The sequence below is a fragment of the Anguilla anguilla genome, chromosome 4, assembly GCF_013347855.1.
Source record: "Anguilla anguilla isolate fAngAng1 chromosome 4, fAngAng1.pri, whole genome shotgun sequence".
NCBI lineage: Eukaryota > Metazoa > Chordata > Actinopteri > Anguilliformes > Anguillidae > Anguilla > Anguilla anguilla.
Genome location: NC_049204.1, coordinates 55,100,447 through 55,119,922, shown reverse-complemented (window position 1 = coordinate 55,119,922; position 19,476 = coordinate 55,100,447). Strand labels below are relative to the sequence as shown.

The 19,476-nt window shown below is 43.7% G+C and overlaps 2 protein-coding genes across 2 annotated transcripts in view; both read left to right on the top strand.

The window, feature by feature from the left end:
* Window positions 1-9,130, top strand: part of xpr1a (xenotropic and polytropic retrovirus receptor 1a) — a 94,798-nt gene extending 85,668 nt beyond the window's left edge. Inside the window, exons 13-15 of the mRNA XM_035414628.1 lie at window positions 51-190; window positions 282-503; window positions 1,230-9,130. Of these exons, the coding sequence (XP_035270519.1) occupies window positions 51-190; window positions 282-503; window positions 1,230-1,290 (423 nt within the window). The 3' untranslated portion in view covers window positions 1,291-9,130. The remainder of the gene's footprint in view (window positions 1-50; window positions 191-281; window positions 504-1,229) is intronic.
* A 992-nt stretch (window positions 9,131-10,122) lies between these two features.
* LOC118224846 (hippocampus abundant transcript 1 protein) lies at window positions 10,123-19,368 on the top strand. Its single transcript, XM_035412643.1, has 12 exons — window positions 10,123-10,420; window positions 11,813-11,908; window positions 13,300-13,362; window positions 13,469-13,596; window positions 14,064-14,178; window positions 14,477-14,695; window positions 15,874-15,987; window positions 16,353-16,424; window positions 16,527-16,639; window positions 16,754-16,851; window positions 17,154-17,308; window positions 17,813-19,368. Exons 1-12 carry the CDS (start codon window positions 10,340-10,342, stop codon window positions 18,017-18,019), a joined length of 1,461 nt encoding a protein of 486 aa, XP_035268534.1. The 5' UTR covers window positions 10,123-10,339; the 3' UTR covers window positions 18,020-19,368.
* The last annotated feature ends 108 nt before the right edge of the window (window positions 19,369-19,476 follow it).

Below are 19,476 nucleotides of genomic sequence, written 5' to 3'. Positions count from 1 at the left end.
TTTTGAATGTGTCTCTATTGACCATCGCTTTATGTCACTGTTCTGCGCAGGCCTACTACTACTGTGCCATAGTGGAAGACGTGATCCTGCGCTTCGCCTGGACCATCCAGCTCTCCCTCACCACCATGGACGTCTTCCCCTCAGCCGCCGACATCCTGTCCACCATCCTGGCTCCCCTGGAAGTCTTCAGGTGAGTCGGATCTGCACAGCAGTTCTGAGGCAGTAAGATGGCAGCACTGTAAATGCAGTGAGGGCGCCTGACCACTGCTTTCCTCCGCCAGGCGCTTCGTGTGGAACTTCTTCCGGCTGGAGAACGAGCACCTGAACAACTGCGGCGAGTTCCGGGCGGTGCGGGACATCTCGGTGGCGCCGCTCAACGCCGACGACCAGACGCTGCTGGAGCAGATGATGGACCAGGAGGACGGCGTGCGCAACCGGCAGGGCAAGAAGAGCTGGAAGCGCAGCTACAGCCTGTCCCTGCGCCGGCCCCTCCTGTCCTCCCAGTACGGCCCTCCCTCCGCTCGCAGCCCGCTAGCCCGCTAGCCCGCCGCACCGCTACCAAACGCAGAAACGCTCATCGCCTCCGTGCGCTGCTGCGTCTTTACTTTTCTCTTTGTCTCTTCGATTATGATGCGGTAGGAAACATCCGGACTTCAGAGGCCGGGTGAAGTCTTTCTGGGGGAAAAAATGTCTCCAGTGCTTATCTACCAGGGGTTGACAGCCAGTCAGCAGCAAGGCTTTGCAGCCTCCATGATCACATGGAAGCTGTACGACCTCGCTGCTGATTGGCTGGCTTATGAGAACCTGATGGATAACAGTGGTGATGTTTTTTTCCCCCAGAATTATTTCACACAGCCTTTGAAGTTTGAATGTTTACCACCGCATCAAGTATAATTAAAGAACAAAAGACAAAAATAAAGACAATGCACCTCATGGTGATGATGACCATTATTCAATTTGATAATTATTGCTGCATATCACACAGTCCTGCTGCATCCTGAACGTAAACAGAATACGTATTGATGAACTAGACAGTAAGCCCATCTAGATTAATTGTTTACCACTTGTCTAGAGAGTATCCACCACTCTGTCAAGCTTGGACTTGTACACCCCTAGGGTCTCTGCCTCTGCTGGCTTATCTTATCCTGCTCTCACTAATGACACACAGGGCATTGATCGGGTTTAGTTCATGATGGACTATGACGTGCATTTCTTCTCTCGTCCCACAGATCCAAGACCCGAGACACCAAGGTGTTGATAGAGGACACCGACGACGAGGCCTACACATGAGCCTGAGGGGCCGCTCGATGCCTGGGGTCACACCCCCCAGCCCGCTGTCCAATCAGAGCATCACAGAGCTGCCTCTCTGCACCTTCTGCGCAGATACACACCACACACATCCCTTAGACACACTAACGTAAACAACTCCCATAGACACACGCGCACACACACACACACACACACACATCCCTTAGACACACTAGCATAAATAACTTCCATGGACAGACACACACACACACACATCCCTTAGGCACACTAACATGAACAACTCCCATAGACAGACACACACACATCTCTTAGACACAATAACAAACAATTCATAGACAGACACGCACACATCTCTTAGACACACTAACATAAACAACTCTCATAGACAGACACACACACACATCCCTTACACATACTAACGTAAACAACTCCTTTAGACAGACACACACACATCCCTTAGACACACTAACATAAACAACTCCCATAGACAAACACACACACATCTCTTAGACACACTATTGTAAACAACTCCCGTAGACAGACACACACACATCCCTTAGACACACTAACTTAAACAATTCCCATAATCAGACACAGCTATTTCTTAGTCACACTAATACCAACACACTCACATCCCTTACACATGCGCACACACCTGCATCACAGATACATACCATATATCGCTTAAGCATGCACGCATGTACACCACACACACTCATACAGCCTTTTAGTGCACTAACATACAGACAAACATACACCCCATAGACCCACACATCCTGTTGACACACACGCTCACACGTGTACACACATCGACACAGAGAAATCACATTAGTCGCAGACACAAGCGGTTGTACAAACAGGCGCATTCTCATTTGATCAGTCACGCATAGATACTGCACTTGCTGTACACATATGTACACATGCGCTCTCTGGCATACACTTGGAAAAGTCACCCTTTCCTGGGATTTTCCTATAACACATTTTTAATTAGACATTTGTGCACATTATTTTTATTTTTATTTTTTCATGCATTTTTTTAATTTGTATATTTGTTTAGGGGTTTATCTCACAAACTATTTTTTTTGAAGATACATACATAGCAAGCAAATGACTGTTTACAAACATTTATATAATCTATATATCAGGATCAACAGGGAGAAGATATTAATAATCACAAAGACTAATATGAATAATAAGACAACAGAGCATGGACTCAGAAACCAGACAATAACCACGGCTCATCCAGAAACTGTTTCTCACGGATGGTTTTTTTGGGGGGTTTTATTTGATCTTGTTTTTTTTTTTAATCCTGTTGGTTCGTTTCGTCTTTACGTTGTCATGGAGTCAGCGTACAGCCCTGGATGCACTTGCAGGAAAAGTGCACAGAAAGCAACTAACGGAAAAAAACAACTACATACATAGTTTATTTTTAATTTTTGTAATGTACATTATTCTAATTTTGCGGGTTTCGTTTGTTATTGTTATTTATGAGAACGAGAATGGCTTGAGCGTCTGTGCAATGTGTAAGTGTTTGAAAAGGTGACAGCTGAGTTGTGGCTCCTGCTTTGCTGACTGAAGGCAGAGAGCCTTTTTTCTGGGTGTTTAAAAAACCTTCAGGTGGCCCAAATTAAGCCATGTTCCGGAGAGCAAGCCCCGCCCATACACCTGCCTATCACAGCTCCGCACCAGTGAACGGTTCAGAGGTCATCGCTCAAGGAAGATCTGCATCCACCTTCTGGAATGTTGGTTGTGCCAAAGTGTATGTGATACTACCGTGGTCTAGTCAGAGAGCTGGATAGGTGGTCAAATTTCTTGCGGGCTCCCAAAGTAGTGTTGCGGATAAATAGCTGAATTGTGTAACGTTATTTGTTGCCAAAAATATAATGAAAATGTCCTTTTTGTTGTGATAATTTACATGTTAAATATGATGTTGAAAAAGGCTCATAGCCACTGTCATTTAGTTAAGCTGATCCAAGCGTCTACTTCACAAAGTTCAGTGTTTGTAGAAATGGATTTTTTTGCCATTTCAAAATCACTTATTTATATCTATTATCATATGAGCCAGGGCTGCACAGTCTTGCATAACTGTGTTTTTGTAGCCATAACTTCATTTTGGCACAATTGTTTTTGTATTATTCTGTGTATATATACAATATATTTGGATTGGTAGATTTGTGTTGCTTTGGAAGAGTAACCCGTATATTGTGTGGTCAGTAGATTTGAAAATACGACAGTCTTAGTCGTTTTGTATTTCTTCTGGGAAATCCATTTTGGACTGCCAGGCTATTGGGTAGAAATGAACCCTCTGTTTTAATGAACCCTGTGTAATTCAGTCTCTAAACAGATGGTTTAGGCATGCAGCGGTGTTGTCTGTGTGGCGTACAGATCGCTTTGTGGCCTGCTTTATTTCAGCTCTGTTTGCTCTGTGAAGTTATTATATTATAGAGCTCCACCGTTTTCAGATTTTGTTTTATCGGACGTGTACTGTATCAAGCCTAGTCTTGATACAGAAGGTTCTAGTAACTCTGAATAATGGTCACTTGCACTAAAAGGTGGTTTCTCCCTGTTTGCAGAACACGGACCAAACCTGTACTAGGCCTTTGACAGTTTTTTTTGTCTGTCTGTCTCCTCATCCACTTATCATCCAATTTTGTCCATTTTGGATGCATTCCCCTCATTTTGCATTACAGTCATTTACTCTGTCCTTTTTTTTTGTCAAGGCTAACGTTTATGACAGCACTGCTTCTATGAATTCAGGGCATTGTATCTTGTGCGTGGGATAGATTTCTGTGTAGCAGCCTCTGGATCAGTCCTGTGCTCCTGTTTTCGCTTCCGTGATCGTTTTTCAGACTGTTTTATTGAACTGGGGACCAAGAGGGCGGCCCCTCATTGTGCCAGACGGTGCGCAAACTGTGAGGCTGTTGCAGGGACAGGGTGAGGGGGAGGTGAACAGTTCAGGGGGAGGCTGTCTTTTCTGCTACCCACTCAGGTTAGATAATCTTTCTATTGTGTTATTGTGTTCTTTTTTTTCCTCAGCCAGTGCAACTCAAGCTTTGTTGAGCTTCTTTTGAAACGTTCAGCTGAAGAGGAATATGAGTGATTTGTGTTCTGCGTTGATAATGCTGAACGTCCTGCTATAGAAATGTGTCTGCAGTCTTTCATGAAGGGGGAGGAGACTGAACTTAGTCCCTCCTCCTATGCCACCTGAAGGACATTTAAGCATCCAGGAATATCCTCTGGTATGTCAAATGTGTTGCCGGGCACATAGTTGCTACGGCTAATGTCAAATGGGTTTGTATATGTTTGTACTGAGCTTCACTGGAAAAAAAACAAAACAAAACTCGAGGGCTTGGGAGTGTGTATATAATATGCCATATCCACTCTCCATTGCCTGAGCCTCAACGATCAAATCTGCTGGTTTGTCCTGACATTTCAAGTAGCACAATAAATGAACGTGTTTTAAAGAGTAGACTGCTGTTTATAAAGGTGTGAACTCAGCAGGTCAGCCATAAGGGTTGGCATATTGAGGTGCGGAGGGTGAGGAACTACAGAATCTCTGTGTAACAGCATAATGATGTTCCACTTTCATTCACATTTTTGTGGCAATAGATTTTTGTTTTAATAATTGCTGTTGGTAATTTAACAGATATTTTCCTGCACAATAATTTTATGATGTCATAAACTGTATAATTTGTGAAAACGCACTTGACTTTTCTGTTGTTTCACTGTAATGGAGAAAATGATAATGCTTTTGATAAAGATCTCAAACTATCCTGGAGGTGACTAGAGCTGAGGATTTGAATGATTATATGTTATTAATATTCTACAATGCATGCTTACCTGCTCATTAAGGAGAATCTTTTCTTAAACCTGTGAAAATGATCTATGGAAACAATCACAGAAATTCCTATAAATGTAATTTATTTGAGTCCAGGTTAACCTGTGTCACACATATGGAGCACAGAAGATTGGTATCTGTTCTTGTACCCCAAATGCATGTCACATGACTGCCTCCATGTTGGGTGTTTGAAAAAGTACAAGTTTTATCTGGGGTACATGATCTTATACTTTAGTAATATTTAGGAGGCTTTACCCAGTAAACATGATCCATTTGGCCCAAGGATGGCTTTACATTATTTTTATCAGAGGGCCAGCATTAAATTTGCTCTTCTGCATTACTAAAGGCCACCAAGAACGCTTTAGCATTATCTACCAGCAATGGCCTTACAAAATTCCTCCAGCTTGATCATTATTGTGGTTTGTTCTTGGACAAATGCTGCCACTAATTGCTGAAGTACTGCTCTCTGGCAATTAGCTGCTGCCTGACTGGCACTGTCATATTTCATGCATTCATGCTGGTAGTTAGAATTTGGCTAGTTCTACTTGTAATAGATTCGCTGCAATTGGCTCCAGGCACCAAAACAGATGTTGGCGGTAATTAATTGAGACCTCCAGAATACCAGCATTGGCTCCTGACTGTTAAAGTACTGTTGGGGAAATGTAGTGTGGCATTACTGGGCTAGCACTGGCACGCTACATTCCTCAGTGTCCAACACTGGACCAAGTAGCTTATGTTTGCAGGGTAGTAGTCCCCTATGTGTAGACGTAGGGAGGGTCTGTGGTTTTCACCTGCTGGATCCACATTTGAATTCCAGAGCTGAAAATACTACTGATGGCAATCAAGGCAATGCACAACTGACCTAAGAATCTCTTAAATAAATACCTGTAGTCTGCAGAAATGTGTCCAGAATACAAGAAGTAAACAATTTCAAAATAAGTTTATTTTTCACAGAAATAAATCAGGGGCCTATGTTACACAGCTCAGGGAGACCGAGTTGGTAGCTTTTGGTTCTGGTTAGGAGCAACCTTGTGCACAGGAATTTAAAGGGTGCATACAGGAAGTGAAGTGCCCCTTTAATCCCTGTGCACAAGGTCAAGGGCAACAATTGTTGTGGTTAATCAAAGGGCATGTCAGTACAAAGGGCATGACCAGGAAATTTATTAATTACCTTGGCATTTTACATAGGATTGACAATTGATGAAAATCTGAAAAATCCTGCAACTGATGTTATATATATATCAAATGTCAAATGTCCTCCAATGATCCCTCTTTAAAATCTGTAAATTTGATTGAAACATTCTTTTAATAATATAGCTGTCCAAATTTCAGAAAACAGTTGTGGATTGTTGACAAAAACACCATGCATCACCAAGTAGCTGTAAAAAATTTGAATACTTGTTACCTTGACTGTGTTGAAACGCTTGGGCTTTTTATTGCTTTTCATGAAAACTGATCCACATCAATCGATTAACCGGTGAAATTAGATGTGGCGTGATTGCAAATGAATATGCGTGATATCTGACAAGACAGGGCCACACTGTCTCTTGGAGCAGGCAAGTTGGAGGGGGAGTGGCGTGAGGTAGTCTATAATGCACAAACTGAAATAAGAATCCAGTGGTCTTCCCATTTTCACTTGGCTCTCTGTTCCTGCTCTCCGTACAAGGTGCTATGGCTTTGCGTTCTTGTGCAACTCACGGTTAGGCCTCTGCTTTCTCCTCTCCAGCCCACGCCAGTCAGGGGGCGTTTATAAATGTGTTGTGTCATAGCAGCAGAAGCGAGAAAGAAAAGGTACATTCCACTCTGCTTCTGTTATGTTCACACCTGCCCTCAACTCTCCAAGGATAATTTTGTGGATAAAATCAAGGCTTGCCTTTGTATTATTTCTGCTCTTTCTCTCTTGTAACTGAATCATATTTCTTTGAGTCACCTCAGAAACAAACGCCCGGGTGATGTACAGCTGACCTCTGCCCCTTTTTATTTCTTTGGCATATCTGTTGGACGCATGGTTAACCCGTGCAGACATTTGGAGCTTGCAATCCCAACATACTGGCAATGGAATCTGTTACACCTTTGCGAGCACAATCTCTTTCGGCTGTAACTTTGAAGGTGGGTTAGCCCTTTTCATGGGAAGCCAGACTTTTCAAAGGAAGGTTTAATGTAATCAGTCTTGTGTTACTGCCTGCTTTGTCTATCCGTTTCTATCTTTCACTCTGTGGCTAAGCTGTGTTTCGGTCATGCAGTCACTGAGTTGTGTCTAGTGAACAATGTGTGTGTTCTGTGCTGTTGGCTTTTTTTGTTGTTTGTTTATTTTTTGTCTTCTTTTTGCTTGGCATTATTAGTGCTGTTAATGCAACGTAGTGGGGATGAGGGACCTAACAATATTCTCACTAAAAACTCAAGCAGAATAGTGTAACTTATTTGGAATGTGAAAACCAACTATGACAAAAATGACATAAAATGGCTTGTGCCTTTTTAAGTAGATTTGTGTGCTGTTGTACCGATTGTAGACAAAGAGCTGTCCTCAATTAAGGCTGCCACTATAATAGTCTTTGTTAGTTGTGCTGCTGCTTTATGTTACTATTTGTCAAAACATTTCATAAACACAAGCCATTAATATGGACAGTTTTGCATCTACATTATAGTTACTACAAACCAACATGCAGAAGTCATTTACGTGCCAAGTTTTTGTATGCTGTGTTTGTTGGAGTTTTGGGTCCCTGTGCAATCTGAAATTCTCTTAGGCAAAGACCAGACCACCAGGGCAGTCAGCCTAACCCTCACCAAAGAGCATCCTACTGCAAGGTCGCCTTTCATTTTCTTGTAGTTGTTGCAATTCAGCGCCTTTTTAAGTAAGAGCTTGACATCTCTTTCCCGCCCAAACGCAGGTACACACATGCACACTCATTCAGCCTCTCTTAAGCCCCTCCCTGTCTCTCCTCTTTTCACCCCTGACCCCACCCAAACCCAGACTGCAAGCACAAACCCTCTATCCCCTTTCGTCAGTTCTGTTTGTGTTGCTTTGCACAACTGTCTTGCCTGCATGCTGCTTTAATTTTAATTGTACATATTTTCATTTGTTTTTCTTTATGTGGGTAAGAATCACTATATCATTTTTGAAATTCTTGTTTTTAAGACAAGCAGTATTTAGGTGATGAGGAGCATCTTGATTGTTCACAATCCTGCACTCTTTTAGTGTAATAACTGTCCAACTGTGTACGTGTAAAAAAGAAAAAAAGAAAAGAAAATACAGTAAGTTAATATGGAATGTGATTGGTCTTATCTTGTTGGTGCTTCTTTCTGATTTGTCCTTGCTCCTTCATCCCCAAGGCTTGTGTCCAGGGCAGGTGGAGGGAGGGGGGTTACGGTTTTGAGCAAACCTCATATTGGAAAGTGCCGACATTTAAACATCAAAAAGCAGGGGAACTTCTTTTACTCTTTATGAATAGAAAAATGAACAATTACACACATTAATAGTAATAACTGACCAAATGAACTATGTGAGGTCAGTGGTGGGAGAACTCTTCAAGCTTCAAGTTTGAGGGTTATTTTGTAGATTTTTTTTCTGTTTTTGCACAAAAAGACTTGAATGATAGGCAAGCCCTGATATCACTTTTTCTTACTGGGGGGAAAGCCCCAATGATCTGTCGATTCTATTGCTTGCTAAATCCATGATGTTAAGTGCTTGATATCTTGCTGCATCTTTACTTCTTGATGTTGTACTCTTTCTTTCTAAAAATAGATGACTGTGACAATGTTTGTAGTTAATAGATGGTTGTACCTAAAAAAAGGGTTTAAAAACTGATAAAACTTACGTGGTTATGTGTTTAGAGACATTTTTAAAAAAAGAAAAGTTGAAAGGAAATGTCTTACAATCCCCCTTTTGCAGAGTAGTTTGTACATGTTGAGTGTATTGCGCTGTGCTATGATGGTTTTACTGATGGTCTGATTTGTATTTCTGTATACACTTTGGTGATCCTGTCATATCTGGGTTTTATAAACCACGCTTATTTTTAAAGTGTAGCCTTCTGAGTCTGTGTGTTTATTTAACTGTTTTAAATGTTGTCTCCTTATGTGAGGTCTGCGCAGTTGTTTAAAGCAAAAGCATTTTTGAGTGGATTATTATTGTATTGAAACCCCCATAGTGTAAATAAGATAAATAATATTTTGTGTGTCCACACATTGAAATGATAGACCACTGTGAAGTATATATTGCTAGCTTTTGCATATTAAAATAGTTTACCAGATAGTAAGTAGACAACATAGTGCATACAATTAAAGATCAACTTCCATTAACATTCAACATCACATATTATATGTATAAAATTCATCATAAAACAGAATATAATTTTTGAATTGTTGCACACACAAAATAAGCAAGTATAAAGAAATCAAGGATTCTCTGCAGACACCCCAAAGGAAAAGAATCATCATTGCAAAGCAGAAACTTGGCCTGACATGAACATCTAGCTGATGCTTACAAAATATTGTCTTGAGAAACATATCTAGCAAGTGAATGCACATTTGTGTCACTGGCTTAAATTGGAAAGTGTGCTCAAAATCTTAAAGTTAAAATGCAGTAAAAATGTCCCGCAGTAAGCAAAATATAAGTCTAGAAATGTTTTTAATTAAAGTCATTAAAGTAATAGAATGTATAATAATGTCCTTTGTGCATTACATTTAGCATGTGCTCATATGTGAGGGGTCCTGAGTGGCTATGTTTCCACAGGATGGAATCACCTTCAGTACAGCCATATGTATTTTCAAATGAACACTTTTACAATAGTTAGTATTATTATTACACTTTTATAACTATCAATATTGCAAATTATTGGCATTTAAGTCTGATAAAAAACCAAATCTGGACTTCCTCGTCCTCCCTCACCGACATACAAATACTAGGCCTTTGACTAATTTTAGATTGAAAGTTCATTTTATAGTGTCACAGGAAGCGGTGTGTGGGCGGGGAATATACGTCATTGTATAATCACGCAGGATCGTATGATATGACTACGTCATTACGTTCTGTTGGTGTTTGGTTCTGCCAAGATGGCGGCGGAAACCTGAATGGATGAAGCGGATGCTTACAGCCCGCTCAAGACAGAGGCTTTTCCCCATAACTGCTCTTGTTTTTACTTATTTTCCCATACAGTAATGTCATATTAATTTGTTTAATCCAATCCTTAAATTTGCTTGCTAATTTCAAAATAAACGAAGAATTAGGATGATAATATGACACAAGGTAAAAAGAAGAAACGGGCGAATCGCAGTCTTATGCTCGCGAAAAAAATTATAATTAAGGATGGAGGAACGGTGAGTTTCTTATCAGCTTGCTATTTAAATGCGTTTTTCATGAATGATTGAGAATATGTTTCATACCAGTTGTCACAGCTAATATTATGTCACCAGAATGGGGTTGTTATGCAAATATCCTCATTAACCGGTGGACCAACATATTTCTTCGAAGTGTCTCCGATTTTCCATTGGCATAGCTAAGTTGCCAAAAATAGTTAACTAGCTAAAGGTAGCAGGCTAACTAGCTAATGTTAACTTTATCTCTAAATAACTTTGCTTATCAGCTTCTGTTCTTTCCTTTATGTGTGTGTGTGTTTTGGCCAAGTACAGTGTGTGCTTGGGCCCTAATGTGTCAGGATGGAAAGGTACATTCGCTGCTTCCGTAGGCTACTTTAGACGGCTAGCTACTAGCTAGCATGCTCGCTAACTGTATAAGTAGCTAGCTAGCGTCAACCTACACAATTTGATCCAAATAGATGTGCCAGTTTCTACTCTTGCTGTTATTTATTACGTATAGCCAGGCGGAATAGCCTTATCATAAAATAAAACATGCAAAACCACCGAAATTAGCGAAATGAGGTACGCTACACCAATTAGCAATCATACAAACCGCCTGGCTAAGTAACGTTGGCAATATGTCATAAAAGTATAATTGGGAACAGATGGCAGCACAATAAAAGGTTCAATGTTGCTTGGATACGAATCAGCTAGTATGATCTCTGTTGTCCTTATTCTACCCCCGACCCGCTAATTTCTACCATGTCGTTGATTTAAAAAAAAGAAAGAAAGAAAGTATCATGTTGAGTAATATTTTGTTAGCAGTACACAGACTAACGTTAGCTCGATGAAGTTAATCAACCAGTTTTTTTCCACTTTAACATTATACTGAGAAATGTATTTTTATGGCTAACATACATATTTTGAGGACTAGCAGCAGGGTGACTGACAGGAGAACGTGTTTTCTTAGAAATTCTTAAACTTAAAAGCGCTCCTGCACGCTTCGCACATTGTTTGGAGGCTGCGTGAACGGAATGTATGTGGATCGTTCAGTGCATTGCTAGCTATTTGAAAGCTTGCACTTTTACTGACAGTGCAGCATAGAAATGTTTACTTTCATGAGTAGTGTATTTCAAACAATATATTACCGCTTACTAACCACTGAGCATTCAGTAAACTAAAACGATGCAAGATATTTTCGAGTTGCCTGTTTGTACAAGTTGTTCAGCAGTTTTCGTGTCGTTGTTTTCTGCACCGAAAATATATACATTCTGCTAAACTTATGCGAGCTACGCTTTGGTCCTGTAAAAAGGGCATTCGCCGGCTGGGAATATAAACGAACATTCACAGTGCAAATGCATACGATTAATCTCAGTTGTCTCTTTTCTAATTCCCCTCTGTTTCCCGCGCCAGCCACAAGGTTTCGGATCTCCCAGCGTTTACCATGCTGTTATTGTCATCTTTTTGGAGTTCTTTGCCTGGGGTCTACTCACAACACCGACATTGGTGGTAAGCTTTTTGGTGTGTGTGCGTGGGCCTGCTTGACTGTGTGTGGACGTGGACATTCAACGCTCTTGAACAGGCCTGACTAAAAATTTGAGTGCTTTGTTTGTTCAACTCTGGTCTCAAATACTGAATTAGAATTTGGTTTTATGTTTACATACATAAATCATATTGATTTATGTTGAATGTCTAGGAATCTGGATTCAAATTGTGGCTATATTCCCCAGAAGTGACAACTGATTGTCTTCTTAATATTTCTTTCAGGTTTCTTACCCAGTTATAACCATTAAATTGTATTAAACACTATTAGATTATTGTGAGCCGCTCAGTGTGGGTGTACATCCTGCGCTCATTAACATTCATATTCGTAAGACGCATTCCTCATCACTAACTAGGTTAGATCCCGTTAGAGCAGATTGTCCCTTACAATCTGGTAGTATAAGTGGACAAAAGACAAAACCAAGGAAAGCAACAAAAACTAGGCTTTACCATCGTAACACTGAGCTTCTGTACACTAACATTATTAACTGAAGCAGTCTCAAATTTTGGACATTACACCCGAATAAAGAAAGTCTTTGAATCCACATGTCTAAGCTTGAAAGCTATTTAATTGTCAGACCAGGTCTGGGCAAAAATGGGCACTTCAAGTACTAACTGTACGGGTTATTGTAATATTGCAGTGTCCATGGGCTCTAGAAATAAAACCCCTTTCTTGTAATTCTCTTCATTTTTGAGAAAAGAAAAAAGCATATTGCTTTCTCCACATCCAAAGAAGGGACAATGCTTTGGAATTTTCATCTTAGTTTGTCTTACCTGCACGAGAGTGGCAAGAGCATCATTTACATATTACATGTATAAAGGATTTCACTGCACTTAAGGTTTTTGTTATGTAACCAACACTCAGTTGCACCTTGCCCACTGAAAACCTGCTGTTTAACCAAGGTGGAAAGCAAACCGATTTTGGGACTGGCTTTATATGGTTTTTTTTTTTTTTGGTTTTTTTTAGCAAGAATCATAAATAGTTTGTGGCCGTTTGTGAGTGCAAAAAAAGTATTAAAACAGCACATCATGAAACATTTCAGTTTCCTGGACCTTTAAGGATGTTGTCCTAAGCAGAATCATTCAGTTGTATTGTAATAGCTGTCCATACAGTCCTCATTGTAACAGTCTGTGTCACCTGGAAATGGTGTATGTTGAATTGGATGCTCTATCACAGTCTGAGATATATGTGGAAGTTATGGACTGTTATTGGTTCATACCGTTAAGGCCCAATGTTATTGTGCATGCCTAATCAGTGTTTTTCCATTGTGTTTTTATCTTCTTTGATGTCCTCCTTAAGAGGGGGAAAAATGACATCGATGACCCTGATTTCCACTTTTCCCCCTTCTTCCCTAAAGGTCTTACACGAGACGTTCCCCAAGCACACGTTTCTGATGAACGGCCTGATCCAGGGGGTGAAGGTAAGATGCTCTTAAGCCCCGCCCCCCCCCCCCCCCCCGTAAAGTCTGACGCTCACTCTGGAGGCGTGGCGGTTGTTTAAACTACCCGTGCGGTTCCCCCCCGCAGGGTCTGCTGTCCTTCCTGAGCGCCCCTCTGATCGGCGCCCTGTCGGACGTGTGGGGCCGCAAGTCCTTCCTCCTGCTCACGGTCTTCTTCACCTGCGCTCCCATTCCGCTCCTGAAGATCAGCCCCTGGTGGGTCAGCGCCCTGCTCGCAAAGAGCCTTCACCGTTAGGCCACCGCATCGACTCACAACACGGTTACGCATTCATTTGTGATGTTTGACATCAGCCCCTAGAAGCTCATCTATTAACCCCAGTCCTCTTTACTAAAGAAGTGCAGTAAGGGTTGAGTTGGGAGGAAACTGCGTTATCATCACAGGGGCTGTCTCATCATAGGAGATCCAGTGCTAAAGCTTTCACATAGAATAATGTGGAAATACTCGAAATACTTGGCAATTTGAAATTTATTTGTGAATGTGGTTTCTGATTAAAGGAGAGCATCAATCTTTTAGCTGCACATTTGTTTTATTTACCCACGCATTTGTGCACAAATGGATGCAGTTCGTCCTGTAAAGTGTCCTGATCTGGTGAGAGTGCGGCGCGCGTGGCGCCCGTCTGGCTGCAGGTCTAACCGGGTCCGCTGTCCTGCTTGTGTTCCAGGTGGTACTTTGCGGTTATCTCGGTGTCTGGAGTGTTTGCTGTGACGTTTTCGGTCATTTTTGCCTACGTGGCTGACATCACTCAGGAGCATGAGCGCAGCATGGCCTACGGACTGGTGTGTACCGGGTTAAATGTTTATCATTGTTCAGTACTGAACCTCAGAATCCTTGGTTTTTTCATATAACTGTTTTTCCAACTTCTGTTGGCATGTTCAGATGACCAGTGTCTAAACTAACGGTTATTAAATATGTTATGCGTAGGCTTCCCTTGTATGACAGCTTACTTTTGATGACAGGTCAGATTTAATGTGGATGTGAATGACAGTCTCAGCTGCCAATAGACAGTACTGTAGGTGCAGAAATGATAATGTCTGCACAGCTGCGTAGCTGTAACGAGGCCCCGCCCCCTCGCAGGTGTCGGCCACCTTCGCCGCCAGCCTGGTGACGAGCCCGGCCATCGGGGCCTACCTGGGCCGGGTGTACGGGGACAGCCTGGTGGTGGTGCTGGCCTCCGCCATCGCCATGCTGGACATCTGCTTCATCCTGGTGGCCGTGCCCGAGTCGCTGCCGGAGAAGATCCGCCCCGCCTCCTGGGGAGCGCCCATCTCCTGGGAGCAGGCCGACCCCTTCGCCGTGAGTCACAGAGACGCGTGGGCCTAAGGGGCGGGGTGTGTTCATATGCCAAACTCTGTGTGCTGTGTAGTTATGGGGAATGCCCCGCCAAGGCGTAACTTGGCTGGATGGCATACCTGCCAATTTACAGCTGAGACCAGCACCGGCCAAAGGGACACGTTCATATGCGAGGGACACGGAACAATGTTAGAAAAGGGGAAGCAGACCTGAGTACAGGATCTGTAGTCGGAAGGCCAGTCGCGGTGAGTGAAAGCGACAGTGAGTTTCATAGCGCCCTGCTGTGAGAGCGCAGGAGAGAGGGCTTTGTGGCGGCTCTAAAGTGCTGGCCGTGGCAGCGGGCGCAGGGAGGGTCCGGGGCCGTGCGTATTGTTGGGGGTATAATGCGGGCTTAGCGCTGAATGGGAGCGGTGTGGCGCAGCGGCGCTGAGCTTCGCCTGAGCGGAGCGTCGTCACGCACGCGTGTCCGCGCGCTCACGTTCGCCTTCCACACGGCTGCCTCTCGCGGTCCGGTTTCAGGTACTCCACTTCTGCTCTCCGCTCGGTTTCGCTTCCCCCTTCCCGCTCACATCTGCGAAATTTCGCAACTGTCATTTTCTCCTCCACTTCCTTTTAAGCTTTGTGGTGTTTGGAACGTTCATAATTGACCAATACTGTAAAGTCTGTTTTAAAACCAACATCTAGGCTGTCGGGTGTAGTTACACTTTACTTCAAACAAATTAGAGTGTTTTTTTAAATGGGTATTTCCAACATGTGGCCTGTTGTGCGGTGGAAATCTCTAGTGCTCACCATTTCCTGTCACATGACCTATGCACCCTGTACTGAAGATGAAAAAAGGCCTGCTTTTCACTGTCATGCTTTTTTCCTTGCTTTTCGACCGTTTCCTGCAGCAGGGTTTGTTATGTTACCGTATATACTAATGAGTGTTGTGATAGTGGAAAACTGAGCCAATGACACATGAGATGAAAATCGAAGCGAATGGAATATAAATATGAATTAACGTGCTAAGCAGCCGCGTGGGAACATAGAGAGCAATACGAAACCCCCGACACAAACTGGCGAGTTATAAAAAGCTGTTGGTCGTTTGAGGTGAATGAGTGTGGGTAAATGGTCGTGAGTGTGGCGTGCTGTCGTGGGCAGTGTGACTGCAGCCTGCTCTCTGTCCCCCCCTTCTCCCGCAGTCCCTGAGGAAGGTGGGCCAGGACTCCACCGTGCTGCTCATCTGTATAACCGTGTTCCTGTCCTACCTCCCCGAGGCCGGCCAGTACTCCAGTTTCTTCCTGTATCTGCGGCAGGTCCGTGCCTCTCCCCGACTCCACCGCCGAAGCGGCTCAGACTTTGCCTCCTCTGTGATGTGCGCTTGTTCAGGCAAATGGCTTGTGTGTACATATGTGGCGTCCCCCCACGGCAGCACTGCCCGGGGCTATTGACATTGTAATGGAACACTGTATGTCCTGTTCGAATGCGAAACGGTGGCTGCACACGTCAGCGGCAGATCTCCTTTTATTTTTCTGCTACGTAATCAGTTTTCACTTTCCCTGGTTTTATATGGGAGTGCGTTTTCCATAAATAGCATGCCTCGTTCTCATTTATGCCACCTTTCGTATCGAGTTTGCGTAGCATCTGCAGGTATCATATGGTGCTTTTTCCTTTCTTGCAGATCATGGGATTTTCTCCAGAAAGCGTGGCAGCTTTTATAGCTGTTCTAGGGTTACTTTCTATCATTGCACAGGTTAGTGTGTTCATCTGTCCATCACCGATAATCAAATGTGGAAGATAATTTGTTGTGGGTTTGCCAGAGGTTAACAATGATATCTGTCCCTTCCTTTTGCAGACTGTAGTATTGAGTTTACTCATGCGTTCCATTGGGAACAAGAACACTATCTTACTCGGTCTCGGGTTCCAGATCCTGCAGCTGGCTTGGTATGGGTTTGGTTCAGAGCCTTGGTAAGCGGCGTCCTGTCCTCTTGTGTTGGGATGATGGAGGATGTTTTGTCATATGTACACTGCTCGGAGTAGAGAGCGTTAGGGCTGACGGGTGCTCTTTCCCCTCTGCTGAAGGATGGTGTGGGCAGCGGGGGCAGTGGCAGCCATGTCCAGCATCACCTTCCCAGCCATCAGCGCCCTGGTGTCCCGCACTGCAGACCCCGACCAGCAAGGTCATTTATCCATTTTTATCTATTTATTTATTTTGGGTCCCATTCCTGCTTGTATACATACAGTATGTGCATGTTTTTAAGAGGGCAAACAGACTTCTGGAGCCTCACTGTTAGCTACTCTAAAAAAGTAAAGATGTTGAGACCGAGCTGAGATGGCTATTTGTAGCCAGTTTTTTAAATGTATGTCCCGTGCCATGGCTCTTGGCATAACGCGCTCAGTGTCTCTTATCAGCGGTGTGCAGTGTGCTGGTGCGGGAGGAGGTGAGGGTGTTGACCGTGGCGGTGCTGTTCTGTGTGTGCAGGGGTGGGGCAGGGCATGATCACGGGCATCCGCGGGCTGTGTAACGGCCTGGGCCCGGCGCTCTACGGCTTCATCTTCTACATCTTTCACGTGGAGCTGGACGAGGTGCCGGACACCAGCACCGAGTCGCAGCGCCCCCCTCTGCTGGCCCAGCAGGTGAGCGCGCGCCCCTCGTCACCACCGCCGCCGCCGCCGCCGTGCGTCTGGGGTGTCCCGCGTCCCGCGCCCTTCCATAACCATTACATCACAGGCATCTAGCAGACGCTCTTATCCAGAGCGACTTACACAACTTTTTACATAGCGTTTACACTGCATCCATTTATACAGCTGGATGTATACCAGAGAGAGTCCAGGGTCCAGAAGGTAAAAGTCCTGCCATGTGTTTCTTCCACCCACAAACTCAGCCAGTAATTAGTTCTACCTGCTGCCTGAAGATTTGTGCTAACTAGCATATCCAGGTGACTGGAACAAAATACTGGGGAGGACTTTTACTTTCTGAACCAGGATTTTCCACCTCTGATGTATACTGAGGCAATGTGGTTTAAGTACCTTGCTCCAAGGGTACAGTGGCAGTGTCCTACCAGGGAATCGAACCTGTGACCTTCAGGTTACAAGACCAGTTCCTCGTACCCATTATACGCACCTTTTCCCCCGCCCCAGAGCGCCATAATCCCGGGCCCGCCCTTCCTGTTCGGAGCGTGCTCGGTGCTGCTCGCCCTGCTGGTGGCGCTCTTCATCCCCGAGCACACCAACCTGGCCCCGCGCGCGGGCGGGTGGAAGAAGCACAGCTCGCCCCACGGGCACCCCCACAGCCCCCAGCCCCCCGGGGAGGCCAAGGAGCCCCTGCTGCAGGACACCAACGTGTGACCGTCTGTGGAGCAGGGTTCCCCCTCTGACACCGCACGTTCAGACACGTCTATTTATGGACACGTCCGGTACTGGTAACAACTGAAAGCCGACAAAGATGATTTGTGTACCACTTTTTTGTTTGTTTATATATAAAGGAGTATATATTGAAAGAAAGGTCTGTCCAAAGGCACTATTGCAATGGTATTGTATTTTTTCATTTCCTGATTGTGTTTTTAATATTGGCTCCACCCCCCCACCCCACCCCCTTTCGTCCTGTTTTTCAATTGTTTTCGGATGACATTTACATGGGCGCGGCTCACTCAGGGACACTAACCTGGTAGGACAGGGTTGTTTCTGAACACAGTGTGTTCACCAATCGAGAGAATGAGTTTCTGCGACAGCAACAGAGGAGTCGGAGGAGAGTAGTCTGTCCCTCGGAAGACGTTAGCCTTTAGCTGCAGGGCTAGGGGCCGTGGAGCGCGCAGAGGACCGAGGCGCGGAATCACGTCCAGTGAGAAGCCTTAATTGACGACGCGACTGCAGAACGCAACACGTGACGCCAGTGGGACGGACTCGGTGCAGCTGTATTTTTACGCACCTTCCTGTCGATTCTCATATCAGAGTTGCCTGTGCATTTCCCCCTACCATTTCAGCGAACTTTGTCATCGCAGCTATTCTCATTGGGTCCCCCCCCCCCCCCTAGTTTGGCAATAGTTGGGAAGGCAAGGGTTGCAAAGAGGGGAGGGGTGCTTTGTGATTGGACCACCTGGAGATCGTTTAGCTGCCTGAAGCAAACTGCAATAGACAGGCTTAAATTGCTAAGTGTTTTTCTCATTTCAAAAGTGTCAAAGTGTACATGGCCAAGTTGTATCCCTTTGAACCTGATGTATTTACTGCAGATTGTTTAGGAGCCTAACCTTTTAACAGTGTATTGCCTTTTAAACCACATTGCATCCACATTAAAGACCTCAGAAACAATCTGACAAGTAGCATAGCTTTGGAAGAGTGGAAGATGTTTTTTTTTTTTTTTATCAGTGGCCTTCCTCAAGAACTTTCACTAAAACGTCATGTAAGAAACATGCTAATTACCAAATACCTAAAACAAATTGCGTATTGGATTTTGAGTTGTGAATTTATCTGAAAATGTAAAGTATTGTTTTGTTTTATTTAAAAATGCATTTTCTGTAATATATTGTGATAGCATAAGATACTGTACGCAGATATTTTTTTTCATTCATGTACTGTGGATTGTTTTGCTGCCTTTTAAATTTCAAAACTAAAATTCTTTGACTGAAGCTCTGTTGTAAATATAATTCAAAAAGCGTATTTCAATAAAATGAAATATTTTATTGTATGGAACATGGAAACGGTGTGATTTGACAGATGTTTGTAAGCTGAGAACTTAACCTTCTCTTCTCTTGTACAAAACCTGACTGTTGTCACATATACAATTTTGTTTGAGGCAGGCTGCTACT